This window comes from Zophobas morio, unplaced genomic scaffold (assembly GCF_036711695.1).
Source record: "Zophobas morio isolate AGI-343-1 ecotype UQ-CSIRO unplaced genomic scaffold, CSIRO_AGI_Zmor_V1 ptg000006l, whole genome shotgun sequence".
Taxonomy (NCBI): domain Eukaryota; kingdom Metazoa; phylum Arthropoda; class Insecta; order Coleoptera; family Tenebrionidae; genus Zophobas; species Zophobas morio.
In genome coordinates, this window is record NW_026972111.1 from 4171431 (window position 1) to 4191349 (window position 19919).

General features: G+C 37.1%; 4 protein-coding genes and 2 long non-coding RNA genes across 8 annotated transcripts; 4 read left to right on the forward strand and 2 right to left on the reverse strand.

The window, feature by feature from the left end:
* Positions 1–27: 27 nt before the first annotated feature.
* On the reverse strand, positions 28–1989 carry LOC135122996 (potassium/sodium hyperpolarization-activated cyclic nucleotide-gated channel 1-like). Its single transcript, XM_064047493.1, has 3 exons — positions 1366–1989; positions 503–1307; positions 28–461 (listed from the first exon to the last, which is right to left on the reverse strand). The coding sequence occupies exons 1-3, from the start codon at positions 1944–1946 to the stop codon at positions 222–224; spliced, it is 1626 nt and encodes a 541-aa protein (XP_063903563.1). The 5' UTR covers positions 1947–1989; the 3' UTR covers positions 28–221.
* A 2341-nt stretch (positions 1990–4330) lies between these two features.
* On the forward strand, positions 4331–7588 carry LOC135123221 (uncharacterized). Its single transcript, XM_064047714.1, has 2 exons — positions 4331–5219; positions 5418–7588. Exons 1-2 carry the CDS (start codon positions 4331–4333, stop codon positions 7586–7588), a joined length of 3060 nt encoding a protein of 1019 aa, XP_063903784.1.
* Positions 7589–8673: 1085 nt separating this feature from the next.
* On the forward strand, positions 8674–9352 carry LOC135122998 (uncharacterized). Its single transcript, XM_064047495.1, has 2 exons — positions 8674–8948; positions 9002–9352. Exons 1-2 carry the CDS (start codon positions 8764–8766, stop codon positions 9246–9248), a joined length of 432 nt encoding a protein of 143 aa, XP_063903565.1. The 5' UTR covers positions 8674–8763; the 3' UTR covers positions 9249–9352.
* On the reverse strand, positions 9348–9780 carry LOC135122999 (uncharacterized). Its single transcript, XR_010279512.1, has 2 exons — positions 9637–9780; positions 9348–9578 (listed from the first exon to the last, which is right to left on the reverse strand). It is a non-coding gene; the product is annotated as an uncharacterized LOC135122999 (long non-coding RNA).
* A 1485-nt stretch (positions 9781–11265) lies between these two features.
* On the forward strand, positions 11266–13062 carry LOC135123000 (uncharacterized). 3 transcript variants are annotated; one of them, XM_064047497.1, is made up of 2 exons: positions 11266–11536; positions 12763–13062. In XM_064047497.1, exons 1-2 carry the CDS (start codon positions 11304–11306, stop codon positions 13001–13003), a joined length of 474 nt encoding a protein of 157 aa, XP_063903567.1. In that variant the 5' UTR covers positions 11266–11303; the 3' UTR covers positions 13004–13062. The 3 variants fall into 3 exon arrangements, 2 of the variants coding, with proteins under 2 accessions (XP_063903567.1, XP_063903566.1); XM_064047496.1 differs by lacking the exon at positions 12763–13062 and adding an exon at positions 11591–11899; XR_010279513.1 differs by lacking the exon at positions 11266–11536 and adding an exon at positions 12271–12708.
* A 5877-nt stretch (positions 13063–18939) lies between these two features.
* Positions 18940–19646, forward strand: LOC135123001 (uncharacterized). The gene is made up of 2 exons (XR_010279514.1): positions 18940–19260; positions 19315–19646. It is a non-coding gene; the product is annotated as an uncharacterized LOC135123001 (long non-coding RNA).
* Positions 19647–19919: the final 273 nt, after the last annotated feature.

Here is a 19919-nt window from a genome sequence, read left to right on the forward strand (position 1 = left end):
AAGTTTGAGTGACTTGAGCCACCTATAAGTCGGTTGACAATGTAACAACGGATTTCCAAAGTTACGGGCTTTTTCAAAAGTTAGAATCGATGGTGTCTGAGATGCTTTTCATGACCCGAAAATCTAAAGAATCGAAATTTTTATTTTATTAATTCTATTGTTACCAATACCAAAAATACTACAACAATTCTTCAAACTAAGTAAAAAAGTTAACAAATCTATTACTGGCGTTTCCCACCGGACAATTCTTGCAACATTAACACCAATTTTTCGTATTTTTTCAACGCCATAGACGCCAGGCGGTCTATTAACTGAGGATACGGTAGCAAGATGTCCATAAGGTCAGTCTTCTTCAAAACCAGCAACTCGCAGTCGCTGGCTGCCATAGCCGTGAACGTCCTTCTCGTGTTGGCCATGACGCCTACATCGCCAATATGCTTCCCTTCACCAAAAGTTAGTACCTAAAGACCAACAATGAGCCCCAACACAAAACAACACTCACCTTCATTCCATTCTGCGAAAAAATATCGACCGATCCCACCGAAATAAAATACATACAATTCGCCACGCCTCCAACCTGAAAAATAACCTCATTCTTGAGATGAATCTCAGCCTTGAGCTTCGTCACTATCTGCAGCAGCAGCTTCGCTGGAAGGGTTTTGAAGAAGTCGACTCTCTCCACTATACCCTGACACTTGAATAGCATAACCTCTTCGCGCAGAAACACCGGCAAGGTCTTCAACACATCGGCCTCCTTCAAGATCTTCCTGTGGTAGTTGAAATCCACGTAGGTCACAATTTTGTCGCGTAGGTCCGGCGGGATCTCTTTGTACCGGGAGAACTGGTCTATCTGTTGCAAGAGTTCTTGGTGTTTGTTCTGGGCTGCGTTCCTGGCTTGGTAGAAGCTCAGTACTTGGGACAAGATGATCAAGTTGACGAAAATACCCAAAATGACAAATATGATGACGAGGGCTTTTTTTTCCCAAGGTGTGTTGAGGTCCATGGGGTCTGGGCCCACCAGCATCACGCATTCCACCAGGGTGGTACAAGCGTTTACCAGCAAGTAAGTTGCGGCGAAAAAGTCTTTATTGTACAAGTCGAGGTTGTCGGTGGTGAAGTGCATGAGGTAGACCGCGAAAGCGCACAGCCAGAATATACCGATGAGAAACCAGATGAGGAGCAGGACGAACCTTAGGGTAGTCGTCCAGAAGTTGCGCCGCAAGAAGTAATGGTAGATAAAGCGGGACAACGTGGGTATTCGGAACAACTTGAGGAAGAAGAAGACCTTGAGAAAGTACAAATCGTGTCTGGGAAAACAGTAAGAGAAAATTAACAATTTTCCAGTATCCGTTATACCGGACTTACCTGTCGAAAATATACATGATGATCGTGAACGGAATCGAAGACAGGACATCGACCCAGAACAACCCATTGATGTACAAACTTCCCAATAAGTATTGCTTTGCGACTTCCCTCCTACTCAGTACCACCACCTGATTTGCCCGCTTTACGTATCCTGTGTAGAAATTCATCACGATATCCACGTAACTCACAATGTCCAACGCAAATTTCGGAACGTAGATAATCATAGGGGTTTTAAAAACGAAGATTAGTTCGAGAGGTACCAAGAGCATCATTTGAAGAAGGTAGACGTTGATCATGACGCCTTCCCATATTCTTCGGACCTCGCTGAACGGATGGATCATGTAGTAAAATTTCTTGAGATGTCTGATCTGTTCTTCGTTGATTTGACTCGTTGATTTGAAGAACATTTTGCTTTCGGGGTTGGTTTCGCTCACAAGACACATGCAGCGAAATTTTCGACGAAATTTTACGAGGTAGCCGCTGTTTATGTAATCCATTAAGGTGTCGACGGTCTTGATGCAGTCTAATTCGCAGGCGTGGTCTCTAACATTGCGTGTTCTGACGGACAATGTAGATGCCATTTCGGAGGTTTGAGGTTTGTGTGACTTGAGCCACCTAGTACTATTTGAGGTTGGTAGTTGGTAGTAACGTAGCAACTGCATGGATATATAAAGAGGTGAAATAAATTTGACCATGAAGAGAAAAAATAAGGCGACTAAAGACGACTATCTATCTATACATATAAAATTGTTTGTCCTGACTGACTGATTCATCAACGCAGAGCCTAAACTACTGCAGCTAGAAACATGAAATTTGGACAATAGTTTCCTTTTGTGATGTAAACACCCACTAAGAAAGGAACTTGGGAAATTCCACCCCTAAAAGGGTGAAAAGCGCTGGTAAAGTTTGTACAGGAAGACTATTTCCTAACCATTTCTGTTGTAAATATTTACGTGAAACTTGGTATTAATGCTCTTCAATACAGATAACGAAACACGTATTTCAGCATTTTCCGAGATTCAACCCCTAAGGGGGTGAAAAGCGGTGTCTAATTGTGTATGGGAAAAATATTTCTATTGTAAATTTTTGCGTGGAACTTGATATTAATGCTGTTCAACACAAATAATGTAAAGCGTATTTCAGTTGTACGTGGTAGAGTTATTGGAAAAATCAGTCTTAAGCTTTTAAAATTTAAGAAGTTGTATGGAAATAGAGAGGCCGCGACGTCACCGAGTAAGCGACTGCGATGCGAACGCGGTCTGCGGTCGGACGCGTGAGGCCATACGGCGTTGACGGTTGTGTTTTATGTCACGAATTGTCAAAATATTTCCGATATGGTTGTAGAAATCTTAAACATAAACGGTGCAATGGTACCACATACTGTCGTACCGATTATTGGCGATGGAGCTTGCTTATTCCGAGCAATATCATACCTGTTATATGGTACTGAAGTTATGGCTCGGGAGGTGCGGGAGATAATAGTAACACACGTAGTAGAGCGTTGGGATGAGTTTTCCATCCTATCCCACGACAAAGATGGAAATAATTTTAACAGTGCTGCTGACTACCTTGCCGAAATGTCACAGTCCTATACTTATGGCGGTTTGTGCGAATTAGTGACTTCTGGACAAATATTTCCATATGTATTTGAGGTTTATTATAACGGAGAGTTGTATGAAAAATTCGGCATAGAAGAAAATCCCGTATGTAAATTGCGTTTTAGTACTTCGCACGATCTTTCTAATGACCATTTCGACGTTTATCAATCTTCTGAGGATCAATTAATTCCAAGTTTCATTTCTCAAAATGATACTGAAAAAAAGAAGCACCACCGGGCTAGATTTACCGACGCAACTAGAAAAAAACAGCTCAAAGATGCCGCTATCAAGTACATGCAACGTAATCCGGATGTTCATCGTAAGGCTGTCATGGTTTATCAACGGAAAAATCCAGAGGCTCACCGCGCTGCAGTGATGACTTACCAGCAAAATAATCCAGATGTTCATAGAGCAAGTGTTTTTAGGCATGAAAGGAATAATCCAGGAAAACGATCAGAAAGGCGATTGCTTCCGTGGAAAGTTAAAGCTTTGTCTGGAATGATGTATGATCTTGAATTAGCGTATGAAACTGATAAAACTGTTGCCCTAGGTGCTATGAATCCCAAATGCATACATTGTCTTGCTTATAAGTGGAAAGAAGAAGCTCCTGGCATGTGTTGCGCCGGTGGTAAAGTACAACTTCCAACATTTAAACCCTTGCCAGAGCCTCTTCACAGCTTGATTATGGGTCTTCATCCAGAGCAGGTTCATTTTATGGATGGTATTAGAAAGTATAACAGTTGCTTTCAGATGACGTCCTTTGGAGCTAAGAAAATAATGGAAGATGGTTTTATGCCCACGTTTAAAGTACAGGGACAGGTTTATCATTTGGTTGGTAGCTTATTACCCTTGCCTCAACAAGAACCTCAATTTCTTCAAATTTACTTCATTGGTGAAGACGAGATAGAGGCAAATTTGAGATGCAGCAATTTCTCTGGTGTGAAACCAAATCTGGTCAAACAACTGCAAGCAATGTTGCACGAGAAAAATTCATATATAAGGGACCTGAAAACAACTCTTCAAAAAGTACCCGAAGATTGTGAAAAATTTGAAGTCGTTATTCACGCTGATAGAAAACCAGCCAATGCTCACACAGGCCGTTATAATGCACAGACAACGAGTGAAGTTGCTCTGGTCATAGTCGGACAGCAGTTCGACAAGCGAGATATCGTTTTACAAAATCACGATAACAAATTGCATCGGAGCAGCGAGTTACACCGCTCATATGACGCCCTGCAATACCCACTCCTATTTTGTTATGGTGAGGATGGTTACTCTACTCTATTGACATACCGCAATATGATCCTAAAACAAAAACATCTCTTAAAAAAACCATATCGGCGCTAAATTTTTATTCATATCGCATCATGGTCAGAGAAGAAGACGAAAATCGATTGTTATACTATCGTACCCTTTTTAGTCAATATTTAGTTGATATGTATGCGAAAATAGAAACGGAAAGATTGAATTATAGCAGGCACAACCAAGCATACCTCAGAGCAGATAGTTATGTACATTTGAAAGATGCTTTAGGAAGGCAGGACATCGATATTACTCAACTTGGTAATAGGGTGGTACTCCCTTCATCGTTTACTGGATCACCTCGATATATGCATGAAAGAACTCAAGATGCAATGACCTACGTACGCCATTACGGTCGCCCTGACCTTTTCATCACATTTACATGCAATCCTCAATGGAAAGATATTGCAGATGCATTGCTGCCTGGTCAAAAGCCACACGATCGTCATGACATTATAGCACGGGTATTTCATTTAAAAGTTAAAGCAATTATGTCACTGCTAACAAAAGGAAATTTGTTTGGAAAAGTGCGTTGCTTTATGTATTCCGTTGAATGGCAGAAGCGAGGTCTTCCACACATCCACATTTTGTTGTGGTTGGAGCAGCGAATTTCTGCGGTTAATATAGATAATGTTATCTGTACGGAGATACCGGATCCTCAAAAGGATCCTATCCTTTATAAAATTATCAAAACCAATATGATCCATGGGCCCTGCGGAAATTTGAGGAAATCCCCGTGTATGAAAGGAGGTTGCTGTAGCAAAAAATATCCTCGAATTCTCCTGAAAGAAACCCAAACAGGCGACGACGGCTACCCTAAATATCGGCGAAGAGGTCCCGCGGATGGTGGATTCACGGTTGAAATCCATGGTGTAACCCTAGATAATAGATGGGTGGTACCCTATAATCCAGTTTTGTCTCGAACTTTTGCTGCTCACATCAACATCGAGTATTGTAACTCTGTAAAATCTATTAAATATATATGCAAATACGTCAATAAAGGATCCGACCAAGCCTCATTTGGTCTTGAAAATGACAATGATGAGGTCAAATTATATGAAAGTGGTCGATATATTAGCAGCTCTGAAGCTGTTTGAAGAATCCTGGCCTTTCCTATACATGAAAGATTTCCAGCTGTTTTTCATCTCGCAGTGCACTTGGAAAATGGCCAGCGTGTCTATTTTAATCCTAAGGACTTCAATAATGTGACTGAAAAGGTAAATAATCCACAGAAAACTACTCTTCTAGCATTTTTTGATCTTTGCAAAACGGATAATTTTGCAAAAACCCTTCCCTATGTTGAAGTTCCTTCATACTATGTGTGGAAAAGTACTAAATTTGAGAGACGAAAAGGTGGAAACAATGTTGATGGTTGGCCGGGAGTCAAAAAAGATCAAGCTTTGGGCAGAGTGTACACCGTCCACCCTAATAACGCCGAATGTTACTACCTTCGTCTTCTTCTTCATCAAGTGAGAAGGCCAACATCATTCTCGGATTTAAAAACTATTGATGGTGTCGTTTATCCCACATACCAGTCATCATGTAAATCTTTGGGTTTGCTAGAAGATGACAAGCAGTGGAATGCTACAATGGAAGAAGCTGCTCTTACTGATTCTCCTTTTAAACTACGAGACCTGTTCTCAATTTTGTTGATATTTTGCAAAGTAACAGACGCTTTAAGTATATGGGAGAAATATAAAAACAGTCTGTCGGAGGACATAAAACGTCAAGTGCAGTCAGAGTGTCAAGACAGTGTTCAGATTATGAATGAAGTGTACAACAAGTGTCTGATTTCCATTGAAGATACGGTTTTATCTTTAGGAGGACAATGTTTAGAGTATTATGGTTTGCCTCAGCCTGTAAGACGTGAAGAAGTCATACAAAACAGAGACTATCTCAGAGAGATTAGCTATGACACACTTTTATTGGCTCAAGTAGTATCCAACAACGAAAGTTTATTAAATACAGAACAATATCAAATTTACAACCAAGTTTTAGATAGTATCGAGAATGGCACTGGTCAAGTATTCTTTTTGGATGCTCCTGGAGGCACGGGTAAAACGTTTCTTTTAAAATTATTATTGGCTAGAGTACGAAAAAATGGCGGGATAGCCTTGGCAGTTGCTTCTTCTGGCATAGCAGCCACGTTGCTAGATGGCGGTAAAACAGCGCATTCTGCTTTTAAATTACCCTTAAATCTAATGCGCGTAGAGACACCTCTGTGCAACATTTCAAAGCAGAGCAATATGGCGCAAGTCTTGAAAGAAACAAAACTTATAGTATGGGATGAATGCACTATGGTCCATAAAGGAGGCGTAGAAGCTTTCAGTAAAACTCTGCGAGATATAAGAGAAAATGGTAGTTTGATGGGCGGCGTTACGGTTCTCTTAGCTGGAGACTTTCGACAAACCTTACCCGTCGTACCAAGGGGAACAGGAGCCGATGAAGTGAGGTCATGTTTAAAATCATCGTATTTGTGGCCCCAAATTAAGAAGCTCGCCTTAAAGACAAATATGAGAGTACTTTTAGGAGGTGATGCTACCGTTGGTGAGTTTGCACAGACTGTGCTTCAAATAGGAGATGGAAATTACCCTACAGTTGATGGTAAGGTTATTATACCACCAACTCTGGCTACGGTAGTAGAATCTCTTACAGAACTAACCAACAAAATTTACCCCGACATCATCAATCTCAAGGCAAAACCCATAGACTGGTTATGCGAACGTGCTATTTTGACTCCCAAAAATGATAGAGCGGCTGGTATTAACGATCTTTTGTTAAAATCATTTGAAGGAGAAGAAATTCAATATAAATCCGTGGATTCGGTAGTACAAACTGATGATGCTATAAATTATCCAGTCGAGTTTTTAAATACGCTTAACCCAGCTGGTCTTCCCTCTCATAATCTCACACTTAAGATTGGCGCACCAGTTATGCTATTAAGGAACCTGAACCCTCCAAAGTTAAGCAATGGCACCAGATTGCAAATAACGGCTCTCCACCGGAATGTTGTAGAGGCCACGATAACCACGGGATGTGCTCAAGGGGAAAAGGTATTCATACCACGAATACCTTTAATACCGTCAGAATACCCATTTGAATTCAAAAGGTTGCAGTTCCCCCTGAAGGTCTGTTTCGCAATAACTATCAATAAAGCACAAGGTCAAACATTGAAAATGGCCGGAATAGACCTGATGGAAGACTGTTTTTCTCATGGACAGTTCTATGTGGCCTGTTCCAGAGTGAGTGCCGCGAGTCGTCTGGTAATTCTAGCACATGGAAAGCTTACGACGAATGTGGTATACAAAGAAGTACTTTGTTAGTAACAAATTAATTTTGTTCTTTGTTATAATTTTTTATTTCCGTAATTGGGTTGAAATAAATAGAATATATGTATTAAGTATAGTTACTATTATATTATATTTTTGTTAGAATAGTTTTGTTTCACATTACGAAAGAAACCTTTTATCCAAATTTCATGTTTATAGCTCCAGTAGTTCTGTTGATGAATCAGTCAGCCGGACAGGACAAAAACTTTTATACATATATTGTTATTATTATTAATGAAGACTCCACAAACTTAAAAAATAATATAAATTGAAATCAACAAATAAATAAGGAGATGAAAAATAAAGTGTCCTAATTGCGAAATCCACGCAAGCAGAGCTGCGGGTAACAGCTAGTCATTAATAAAGAAAGATAGAAAAGTAGGCACGACAACACAGTCTGGTAGTATTGTTTGTGATATGGGTGCGAGGAAGTTTAGACACAAAGACAAAGTTTAATAGCCTGGTAAAAAGTACCGTATGGTCATTATTTAGATCAAAGCAAACACATGTGTAATGTTGCTTGCATAATCACATAAATTAATTTACAAACGAAGGTTAGCTCTTACTTCTTGAAAACTAGAAAAACTAGTGAAAAATAACTTCTGCAGATTTGTGAATAAGTTAAAGAAACAACTGTTGAAAAGGGTATTTATTTTTATTTTCGAAAAATTCGAAAGTTTGACGTTTCAAACACCAGCGCAGCTGAATGTATCAAAGACAATCTATCAATTTAACGTCCACAGCCGCCACTGATCTAAATAATTAATGAACGCACGGTATGCTGATCTGTGATCGAAACTGTGGGCATGGAGAGGATATGATGAAGACAAAAAGAATGAGAGAACAGAGTGCAAGACGCAAGAGTGTATAAGAGAGGTAGAAAAAATGTAAGAAAATGAATGTGCAAAAAAGAAAGGGCCCATTAAGTATGCGAAACAAAGCTTGTGATATACAGAACGGTGAGAAATAGAGAATCACAGTACAACTCTAAAACGGATTTTTTTTTATCTGCGATAAAAAACTATGTACACATGTATTTAATGTTGAATAAATACATGTGTAAATAGGAGACAATCTGTTGAGATTGTCACATCATAGGAAATACCATTTGCGTAGTACATCTTGACCGTCTGTAATACCTAGCTAAATCGTGTTATTGTTACTGCACTATGCGTTCCGACAAAGAAAACGAACTCTACCTCATAAAAAGCGGACATTCCAATAATTTGATGTTGGATGCAACTGACTCTGATCAAGTCAAAATACAACCTTTTAGTGGTTCTAATGTCCAGTTGTGGAAATGTGTGCGTGCAAGCAGAGCTGGCTATTTCTATATTATTAATCACAATACAGGGTAAGGTATACTTTAGATTAATTCATGTTTTCATCCTATGATGGCACTTTCAGTAAGGCTCTTGACTACCACTACAGACCAAACCAACAAAATAAGTATCTCCTCAAAACGGCACCGCTCTGCACGAGCACCAATTCAACACAAGAATTCGTTATAAACAAGAACGGCCGTATTACAAATGTTTACACAGGAGAGAACATAGACATCGTAGATGCTCAATATCGACCTGGCATATCTGTACAGTTATGGGCTGACAATGGAAACCAAGCACAACAGTTTACTTTGCAAAAAAGAACATAATTGTGTGTTTTTTATTTCGAACTAGGTGAACAACTAAGACTTAAGTGTGTAGTTTTAACAGTATCTAGTGTTTTTTTACATAAAATAAAACTCTTTAAATATTAGGTATTCAATGTTATATCCAAAACCTTACAAGAATATTGTGTAAATATATTTACATTTTCTGAGTTTAAACACATAGTAAATAACTAGAATATCTTAAATGACATACTAAGACATTTAAAAACAATAAAAAAAGAACAGGTCCACAATGCGTATCTTGCGGAACACCCGAGGGGACGTCACATGAGTAAGATAAAAAATTACCAATACGGACCTGTTGGCTCCTGCCTAAAAGAAACGACAATAACCACTTAATCGTATTATCTCGACAACCAGGCTTATCCACCTTCATAATTAATAAGTTATCGTTGAGCACAATCTATTGTCAATAAGCTGCCTACTGCAAGTCGTGTTCCACTATCTATTATGGCAAGCACCAGTACTATGCATAATTGTGTCTTTCTCTTCGTCCAAGATATTAGAGAAACTACTGCTTAATCAAACCTTAGATTATTTACAAGCAAACGTTATCTTATCGCAGTGCCAGACAATATGGATTTCCCAAAGGTCGCGCTACCATATCAGCAAATCTAGATTTTACTAATAATGTTTTTCCATCTTTTGAATCTAAATCATTTTACTCCACCTCTTTTTTGGACCTCAGTAAAGCGTTTGATTGTGTTTCCCACGACATTCTAATAAGAAAACTATTTTATTATAATTTTCATTCTAGTGCTACGAAGCTGCTATTGTCTTATCTTAGTCTGAAGTTAGTGTGTTAAAACAAATGGAAAACTATCAAGCAAATTGAATGTTGAATATGGTGTGCCCCAGGGGTTTATATCGGGACTGGTACTTTTCTTATTTTATATAAATAATCTACCAAATCTTCTTAATCAGACTGACATATTTGGTATGCCGACGATACAACTATAAGTATATGAGATTTATCTTTAGACAATCTTATTACCAAGAAGAAACAATAAAACAACATCCCTTAGTCGAAGTATGGAAAAAAATCTCATCTGCAGTATATCTTGGTTTGCGGTCACTCGTCCTCATTTCAAAGTGTGTTTAAACTACAACGAAGACCTGTCAGATGTTTGGAATATATTGTCACAAATCTTACATCCTTCGTATTACTCAATGAAAGTAATCAGTATTAATTATACAAGAACGGAGATGGTTGCGTATAATACATTAAGGTTAACTATAATTAGAGATGGGACGCATTATTTAGTTATTAAGTATTAAGTATAATATTAATCCCAACTTAATTAAAAAACTTGACAGAGTGGGATTATGTCCTCAGCTATTAATGACTTTCACAAATCTTTTGTTTGGCAGCAAACAATTTGTTGAAATTTACAGAGCCAAATCAACACTACTTTTTGCTGTTAACCGCGGCGTTATTCAAGGGTCAAATATGGGTTGTTGTTTAGTATATTTTTCAGTGTTGTCAATGTTATAAGTTGTAGGGTATTTATATATGCCGATGACTTAAAAATAGCTTAAATAATAAAGACGAGTGAGGACTGTTCAATTTTATAAGATGAACTGCAATATCAGGTATGAAATACTGTATGCTCAGTCGACATGTATCCAGTTAAAGTTTTATTACTTAAGACAAACCGCCCTTATAAATCAAACTGGATAATGTAAACTGGAACAAACAAATTTTCCGATACGTTTATTGTCGCCTAATAAGAAGTGGTGACTATAACAATGGCAGACCTAACTTTGGATTTTACGAGTATTTTAGGAAACGAAGTACCAGCTCTGTCAAAATAATCAACATCCTTGGAACAGTACTATCAACAATTAGAAGTTAATTTAATATTTATAATTCCCAAAACGGATAATTTTTATCTACAAAAGTCCGTGATAAATAAGTATGTACACATGTATTTTATCGACAGAAAAATATAACGATTGTTACATAAGAGCAAGTACCATTTACGTAGTACATCTTGACCTTCTGTAATAGCTAAATCGTGTTATTGTTACTGCACGATGGATTTAGCAGCACTACTTATTGTTGCAAATCTCGCCTTTGCATATAGCGCTTGCAACAAAGAAAAAGAACTGTACCTCATAAGAAGTGGTCATTCCAGTGATTTGGTCTTGGATGCAATTGATCCTAATCAAGTAAAAATACAACCTTTTACTGGTTCTAGTACCCAGTTGTGGAAATTTGTGCGTGCAAGCAGAGGTGGTTATTTCTATATTATTAATCACAATACAAGGTAAGGTGTACTTTAGATTAATTCACGTTTTCATTCTACAATGGCAACTTTTAGTAACGCTCTTGATTACCACTACAGACCAAAAAAACAAAATAAATATCTCCTCAGGACGGCACCGTTCGTGCACAATTCAAGACAAGAATATATGATAAACAAGAACGGGCGTCTTTCAAATGTCAACACAGTACAAAACATAGACATCGTAAATGCTCAATTTCGACCTGGCACGTTTGTACAACTATGGGCTGACAATGGAGACGAAGCACAAGAGTTTGTTTTAGAGAAAAAAACATAAACGTTTGTTTTTTATTTCGAACTTCTTGGACAACTAAGGTTTAAGTGTGTAGTTTTAAAATAAAACTTTTTTAAATATTGTGTATTCTGGGCAGTTAAGTAAGGTTACGTCCAATGTTAGATCCGAAAGCTTAGAAGAATATTGTATAGATGTATTTACATATACAGACTGCACATAATTTTGGGTAAACTCGAACAAAAACAACTGCAAGTACACTGCGACGTATGGTTTGTAAATCCGTCTTGATGCAGGGGCCAGACGGTTGGCAATCGTTATCTGAGGCTACAATTTAAGTTTTAGTTTTATTGTGGTTATATCGCTCCCAGTTCTGAGGAAATTATTTATAAAAGCCATTGTAAGAAGTGCCGACTATAACTTTGAATTTTACGAGTATTTTAGGAAAAGAGGTAGTTTCGATTTTTCCAAACAATTAGAAGCGCGTATCTGCTAATTTCAAAGTTAATTTAGTATTTATAGTTTCCAAAACGGATAATTTTTATCTACAAAAGTCCGTGATAAAAAAGTATGTACACATGTATTTTATCGACAGAAATATATAACGATTGTTACATCAGAGCAAGTACCATTTGCGTAGTACATCTTGACCTTCTGCTACATCTAAATCCTGTTACTGTGACTGCACTATGGATTTAGTAGCACTACTTCTTGTTGTAAATCTCGCATTTGCACATAGCTCATGCAACAAAGAAAATGAACTGTACCTCATAAGAAGTGGACATTCCAATAATTTGATGTTGGATGCAACTGACCCTAATCAAGTAAAAATACAACCTTTTACTGGTTCTAGTGCCCAGTTGTGGAAAATTGTGCGTGCAAGCAGAGCTGGTTATTTCTATATTATTAATCACAATACAAGGTAAGGCATATTTTAGATTAATTCATGTTTTCATTCTACAATGTCAACTTTTAGTAACGCCCTTGACTACCAGTACAGACCAGCACAAAAAAATCAATATCTTCTCAAGATAGCACCGCTCCTGCACAATTCACGACAAGAATATATGGTAAACAGGAACGGCCGTCTTTCAAATGTTTACACAGAACAGAACATAGACATCGTAGATGCTCAATTTCAACCTGGCACGTTTGTACAGTTATGGGCTGACAATGGAGACGAAGCACAAGAGTTTATTTTAGAGAAAAACAGATAAATGTTTGTTTTTTTATTTCGAATTTGTCGGACAACTAAGATTTAAGTGTGTAGTTTTAATAGGACATACTGTTTTTTTTTGATAAAAAATAAAAGTTTTTTAAATATTGCGTATTCTGGGCAGTTTAGTAATGTTGCGTCCAGTGTTAGTTAGATCCGAAAGCTTAGAAGAATATTGTATAGATGTATTTACATACATACACTGTAGAGAATTTTGAACCTATTTCAGCATTTTTATAACCTAATTTGAAGTTTTTTAAAGCCTATTTTAGGCTTTTTATAAAAACCCCTGTTAGAAGATTTATGGAATTAGGAAATAAAATTTACTAGATCCTGTGATAACCCAAGCTTCCGCGTTAATAATAGTTTAATAGACACTCCCCAGCCTCAAAAACCCCTTATCGTATATTCACGGACATATCATTTCAAATGAAACACCTTAACAATATTAAAGAAAAGACACTCGCGAATTGACAGGTATACACAAATGAAAGACGAACAAACGCAAAATCCTATACATCTGTTTGGAATCAATGCAAATATTTGAATATCACATATCTAATAGTAAGTAGTAGTAGTAAGTGTTTACTTTTATCCTACGGGCTTAAAAGATTCTTGATTTATAACAACCAAAGAAATACATTTTATAAACCGAATAAGTCATTTTTTTTCCTTTACCCCATCCCCCCTTGCCCCAGCCTTACTCTTGTCCTCTCCACTTCTTTCATCCATTCCACCCCTTTTCCGTCTTCATTCAATATCTCTGTCACACTCTTCTCTCTTTATTTGCTCTCCTCACAGTCATGCAGCATGTGCTCTATCGTCTCTCGCCCTTCTCCACACATCCTACACATTCTCTCACCTTTGCTTGCCCAAAACTTATTATTTCTTTCTTCTTTTCCACACCTAAATCTCGCAATTATTTTTTTTTCTTTCGCGCTTTCTCTGACTAGGTACTTTGGTATTGTTTGTGTTAGTATCTTTCTATAGTCTGCATTGTACCTAGATTTACTTACACTCGCTCTTCTCTCTTGTTTATCTATGTCTCTGTCACGCATACCCAACTCTTCTCTCATACTCACCCCCATTTCTCTCTTTCTCTCTATTTCCATCCATGCGTATCCCAGTCTTTCATAATATCCTTGCCTACCCTTGTAATGTTCTTTCCCTGCTTCCTTTTTTTTTTCTTCCAGCATTCATACAATATCCTACATTCCTCTCTTTCTTTCAACCTTTCTTCATACTTTACAGCTCTTTTCCCAGTGTATACTCTTAATTTTTCTCCTTTACATTCTTCTCTTACTATATAGCCTGGCGTCTCTTTCCGTAGCCCTAACATCCACCTCAAATATTTTTCTTGTACTGCTTCAATCTCTGCATATTCCTTCCATTCCCATATCTCCACTCCATACATTAATACCCTCCTAACTAAACTATCAAACATTTTCATCCTTCTTCTTACGTCATGTCCAAATATTCTCTCACCTATATTCCACACCACTCCCATTATCTGCATTGCTTTGACCCTTCTTTCTCTTATGTGTGCTTTTACCGTGTTAGTTGTTGTAAACTTAAATCCTAAATATTTAAACTCCTTTACTGTGTCTATGATTCGATCTTCCCAACGCCACACTTTTTCCTCCCCTTTTCTCCCTTTTTTTTCTAAATACCATCATTTTTGTTTTTCTACATTACCTTCACTTTCTTTCTTTTAAAGTACCGTTGCAGATTTTTTTTCATCTCATTCATTCCACATTCATCCTTCGCCAATATTACCAAATCATCTGCAAATGCCAAACACCATATGTTTTCTCTCATCACCACAATTCCTCCCGCTTGTACTCCTCTAAACATTTCCTCGTAATCGCTTATGTAACAAGCAAACAGACTGGGACTTAATGGGCATCCCTGTCTCAATCCTTTCGTCGTCCAAAACATTTCGCTTTCTATTCTTCGCACTCTCACACTAGTGACTGTCTCTCTATAAATCTCTCTTGCTGCTACAATTAGCTTTTCACTCAGTCCTCTTCTTTCCATGCATTCCCACAAACACTCTCTGTCCACCGTATCAAACGCGGCTCTTATGTCTACAAACAGTGCACATACCCGACCTCCTTCCTTTAGCAACTCTTTTTCTATTAGATGATGCAGGATATATACATTGTCCATAGCCCCTCTACCTCTTCTAAATCCCGCTTGACTTTCCGGTAATATACTCTTTTCGTTCATCTCTGTCACCAACCTTACATTTAACACCATTGCGTACAGTTTATATGCCGTATTTAGGAGAGTTATTCCCCGATAATTCTCTACTTTTTATTTATTACCCTTTTTATGAATTGGGCATATTTGCCCTACTCTCCATTCCCTGGGAAAACCTTTACCCCTCCACACATCATTCGTTAACTCGCTCAATCTTTCAATCATTCCATCCGTCCCAAATATCCACACTTTCTTTACCAACCCATCCCTCCCCGGTGCTTTTCCTCTTTTCAGTCTTCCTACTTGTTTTCCTACTTCCTCTACTCGAATGTCAGCCTCCCTTTCTCTACCATCAATCCCGGTTTTACTATCTTGCACTACAATTCTCTCTTCCTTTCCATTCAACAGTTTCATAAAATGTTTCTTCGACTGTATTATAGGTATGTTTTCACTAATCGTGATTTTGTTCTTCCGTTCTTTATTTATATACTGCCATGCCTCTTGTTCAGTTCTTATGGCTCTAATTTTTTCTTCTTCTTCTTGCTGTATCTCTTGTTTCTTTTCTTTGCATCCTTTTCTATAATTATTTTTTGCTTGCCAGTACTCTTCTTTTATACCTGTCCCCTTTTTCCACCTTCGTAAACATTTCCTTGCTTCTGTTTTTAAATCTCTGCATCTGCTATCCCACCATCTGTTTCTCTTTTCTAAATTTCTCGTTACAATTTCTTTTCTTACGGCTGCTTTTTGAATTTCTCTTTTTAATTCTGCCATTTTCTTTTCAGTTCCTATTTCTTTAAATTCCACTTCCAACATTTTTTTTTATAATGCTCAATTCCTTTTTCATTCCATACCCATATCTTCTTCTCTTTTCCTACTTCATTCCTTAAGCATCCGCTCCCTCTACTTATGCCCCTCACTTTTACTTCTAGTGGCATGTGATCGGAGTCCACTCTTTCTCCTATCTTGAATGTTTCTACCTCTTCTTCTGCTAATCGGTTTACTATTCCGTAGTCTATTACCGATTCCCCTCTTTTACCTATACAGGGAAATTCCCCCTCCTCGTCCCCTTCCTTCACCCCATTCAAGACTTCCCAACCTCTTTCTTCAATTAATTGCCATAGCAATTTTCCGTCTTTGTTTTCTATTTTATCTTTCGATTTTCGTGTGTTTTCCCCGTCTTCTTCCCTGCTTTTGTTCCCTATTCTGGCATTAAAGTCCCCTCCTAACAGTAGAAATTCTTCTTCGGACTCTTCGATTTTTTCTTGTATTTCTTGTTTGGTGTTTCTCATTCCTCTACTATATATTGCGCAGATTCTCCATCTTATTTTATTTACAGTCAGTTTTCTTTCAACCATGCCTTCCATTCCTATCGCCCCCTCTTCTATTTCTTTTATATCTTTCTTCACTCCTGTTATGATTCCACCTTTTGCTCTACCCTTGCGTTTTTCTTTTTTTGCCCCTTGCAATTTCCACTGAAATTCCTTTGGCAACACGTCTTTCACTTTGTTCCAGTCTCTCTCTAGTTCCATGTTTCTGTTAGTCCCACAAAATCAAAATTTTTCACGTAGTCCCAAAATAAATTATCTTTCTTTTTCAAACCCGCAATATTCCAAAAGAGTAATTTTAAACCACGTTTATCTTCCCCATTCTTCTTTCCCATTCCCCTATTATGTACAAAATCTACATTCTTAAACCTAAAGTCTTTATTTGTCCTATGACTTGATTTGAGAAATTTGTCTTCCAATTTTCCTTTATTTTCATTCCATGTATACATTTTGTCCCCTACTTCCAGCTTCTTATATCCCACCCTTGTTGTGTATCCTTTTTTTCTTTCCTCTTTAGCTACCTCTCTAATTCCTTTTTGAATTTTTTGCTCTTGTACTGTCCAATCATTTTCAATATATATTCTCTTTCCTCTCAGTTTATTTTTATTCTTCATCACCTCTTGTTTTTCGTCCCAAAGCGTCTTAACCAGTATTTTCTTGCTTTCCTCTTTCCTTATAATTATTGTTTCCAACACTTTTACTTCTACCTCAATTTCTTTTTTAAAAAATTCCTCTACTTCTTTTGCATCTGTTTTTTCCCTTATTTCCATACTCGTAATTATGAAATTGTTTCTTCTTTCTTGCCTCTCTTTTTTTCCAACTTCTTCTCTAAATTATTGATTCTTTTTTCGAAGCTTCTCTCTTTTTCTTTCCATTCTTCTCTTTCTCTTTCCAGTATTCCATTTATTGTCTGTAATTCTTTTTTTACCCTTCTATTTTCTTCTCTAAGTTGTTTCATTTCTTCCATTAGTTGCTTCATCATTTCCATCAACGGCTCTTGTCCTTGCTTTATTTGTTCTCTTTCTTCCATTTTCAATGTTTTTGCTGATTCTTTGCGCGGCGAATAGTCTTCTCTCGTGCGGCGCACGCCTCTGCTGTCGCTTCGCTCACTATCAGCTCTTTCTCGCCAGGCCGCAAAAATGTCACTAATCTTATCACTCAATCGTTTTCTGATTCGACATAACCTTGCTGTTTTTCTTGTCTCACAACAACAAATAAATCTTATGTGAGATTAAAATTGGGCATCAAATAATTTATATCATAGAAACATTCATCAATAAAATATTTACAAAACATAACTGGCAAAGATTTATAAAATTAAAGGTCTGGTGTGAAATAAACTTGTGCAAATAAAAATATTATGTGAGGTTAAAACTGCAATGGATGAAATTTACGTTCAATGGAAATTATACAACAAAGAAAATTACTGAAGTAAAAATTGTGAGATAGAGACACATTGAATGAGGTGAAAATTTGCAAAGTTAACAAAATTTACATGAGATTAATATTTGCCACACTTTATCAACGATTCAAACAAAGAGTTTACATTATGTCAAATTATATCATAATCTAAGTGATTGATTAGTTAAAAAAACGCAATTTACTTTGAGAGTTTAGTATAGCGCGAACTGGTTACCTCAACAAAACACATAATAAATAAACACAAAAATATCCAATCATCGTTGCGAGGAAAAAGCTTCTCGGTGATATAAATTTTATAGTTGCGAGGAAATGTTTATGTTATCAATCTCTAGCGTTGCGAGGACATGCCTCGATGAAGTAATCGATCTGTAGCGTTGTGAGGACGTGCCTCGATGAAGCAATCAATCTGTAGCGTTGCGAGGACAAGCCTCGATGATGTGATCATGATAACTATGATAACCGCCTAACGGAAGAAATTACCCCCCGCCAGTTGGCAGTATGAATTTTGTTAATTTAACTGCCGCAAATGAACTATTAGCAATCAAGTGTGAAGAATTATGAAGTGTTATAATGTAACACTTACATATATGCATCCAGAAACCTATTCGTAATTAAACAACAAAGGTGTTTTCTTGACTAAATGAATTTCATGAAATCTTCTAGTAAGTGGTTTATTTAAATAATCCTGATTGTTAAATTGTGTTAACACTAGCTGACGATTAAGAAAAACGAACTTGATTGGTGAATTTACAAAAAATAAAAATTACGATTAATTGTTGTTAAGGCTTCAGGTAGTTTGGAAATTCCTAAACAGCAGCTCTGTCAAAATAATCAACATCCTTGGAACAGTACTATCAACAATTAATTATAAGCGCATATCTGCGAATTAACAGTTAATTTAATATTAATAATCTCCAAAATGGATAATTTTTATCTACAAAAGTCCGTGATAAAAAAGTATGTCCACATGTGTTTTATCTACAGAAATATAACGATTGTTACATCAGAGCAAGTACCATTTGCGAAGTACATCTTGACCTTCTGCTACATCTAAATCGTGTTACTGTGACTGCACTATGCATTTAGTAGCACTACTTTTTGTTGCAAATCTCGCGTTTGCATATAGTTCTTTCGACAAAGAAGATGAACTGTACCTCATAAGAAGTGGACATTCCAGTAATTTGGTGTTGGATGCAACTGACCCTAATCAAGTAAAAATAGAACCTTATACTGGTTATAGCGCCCAGTTGTGGAAATTTGTGCGTGCAAGCAAAGCTGGTTATTTCTATATTATTAATCACTATACAGGGTAAAGTATACTTTAGATTAATTCATGCTTTCATTCTACAATGGTAACTTTCAGTGACGCTCTTGACTACCAGTACAGACCAACACAAAAAAATAAATATCTCCTCAAGTTGGCACCGCTCTCACAGAGTTCAAGACAAGAATATATGATAAACAAAAACGGCCGTCTTTCAAATGTTTACACAGGAGAGAACATAGACATCGTAGATGCTCAATTTCGACATGGCACATCTGTGCAGTTATGGGGTGACAATGGAGACCAAGCACAGGAGTTTAATTTACAGAAGAAAACATAAATGTTTGATTTTTATTTCAAACTTAGGTGTGTAGTTTTAACAGCACCTACTGTTTTATCTCATAAAATAAAACTCTGTTAAATACTGGGTACTCCAGACAGTTTAGTAATGTTGCGTCCAATGTCAGATCCAAAAGCTTATTACACAATAATATTTTAGTTTAAACACATGTTGCACACAATTTTGGATAAATTAAAACAACTGTAAGTACACTGTGACAGGGTTCGAAGCCTGGCGAATGGATACTTTCATGTTTTCGGGACGTGTAGTTAATAAATCGGTCTTGATGCAGGGGTCAGATGGTTGACAATTGTTATCAGAGGCTACAGTTCAAGGATTTTTTTATCGTGGTTATTTGTGGTTA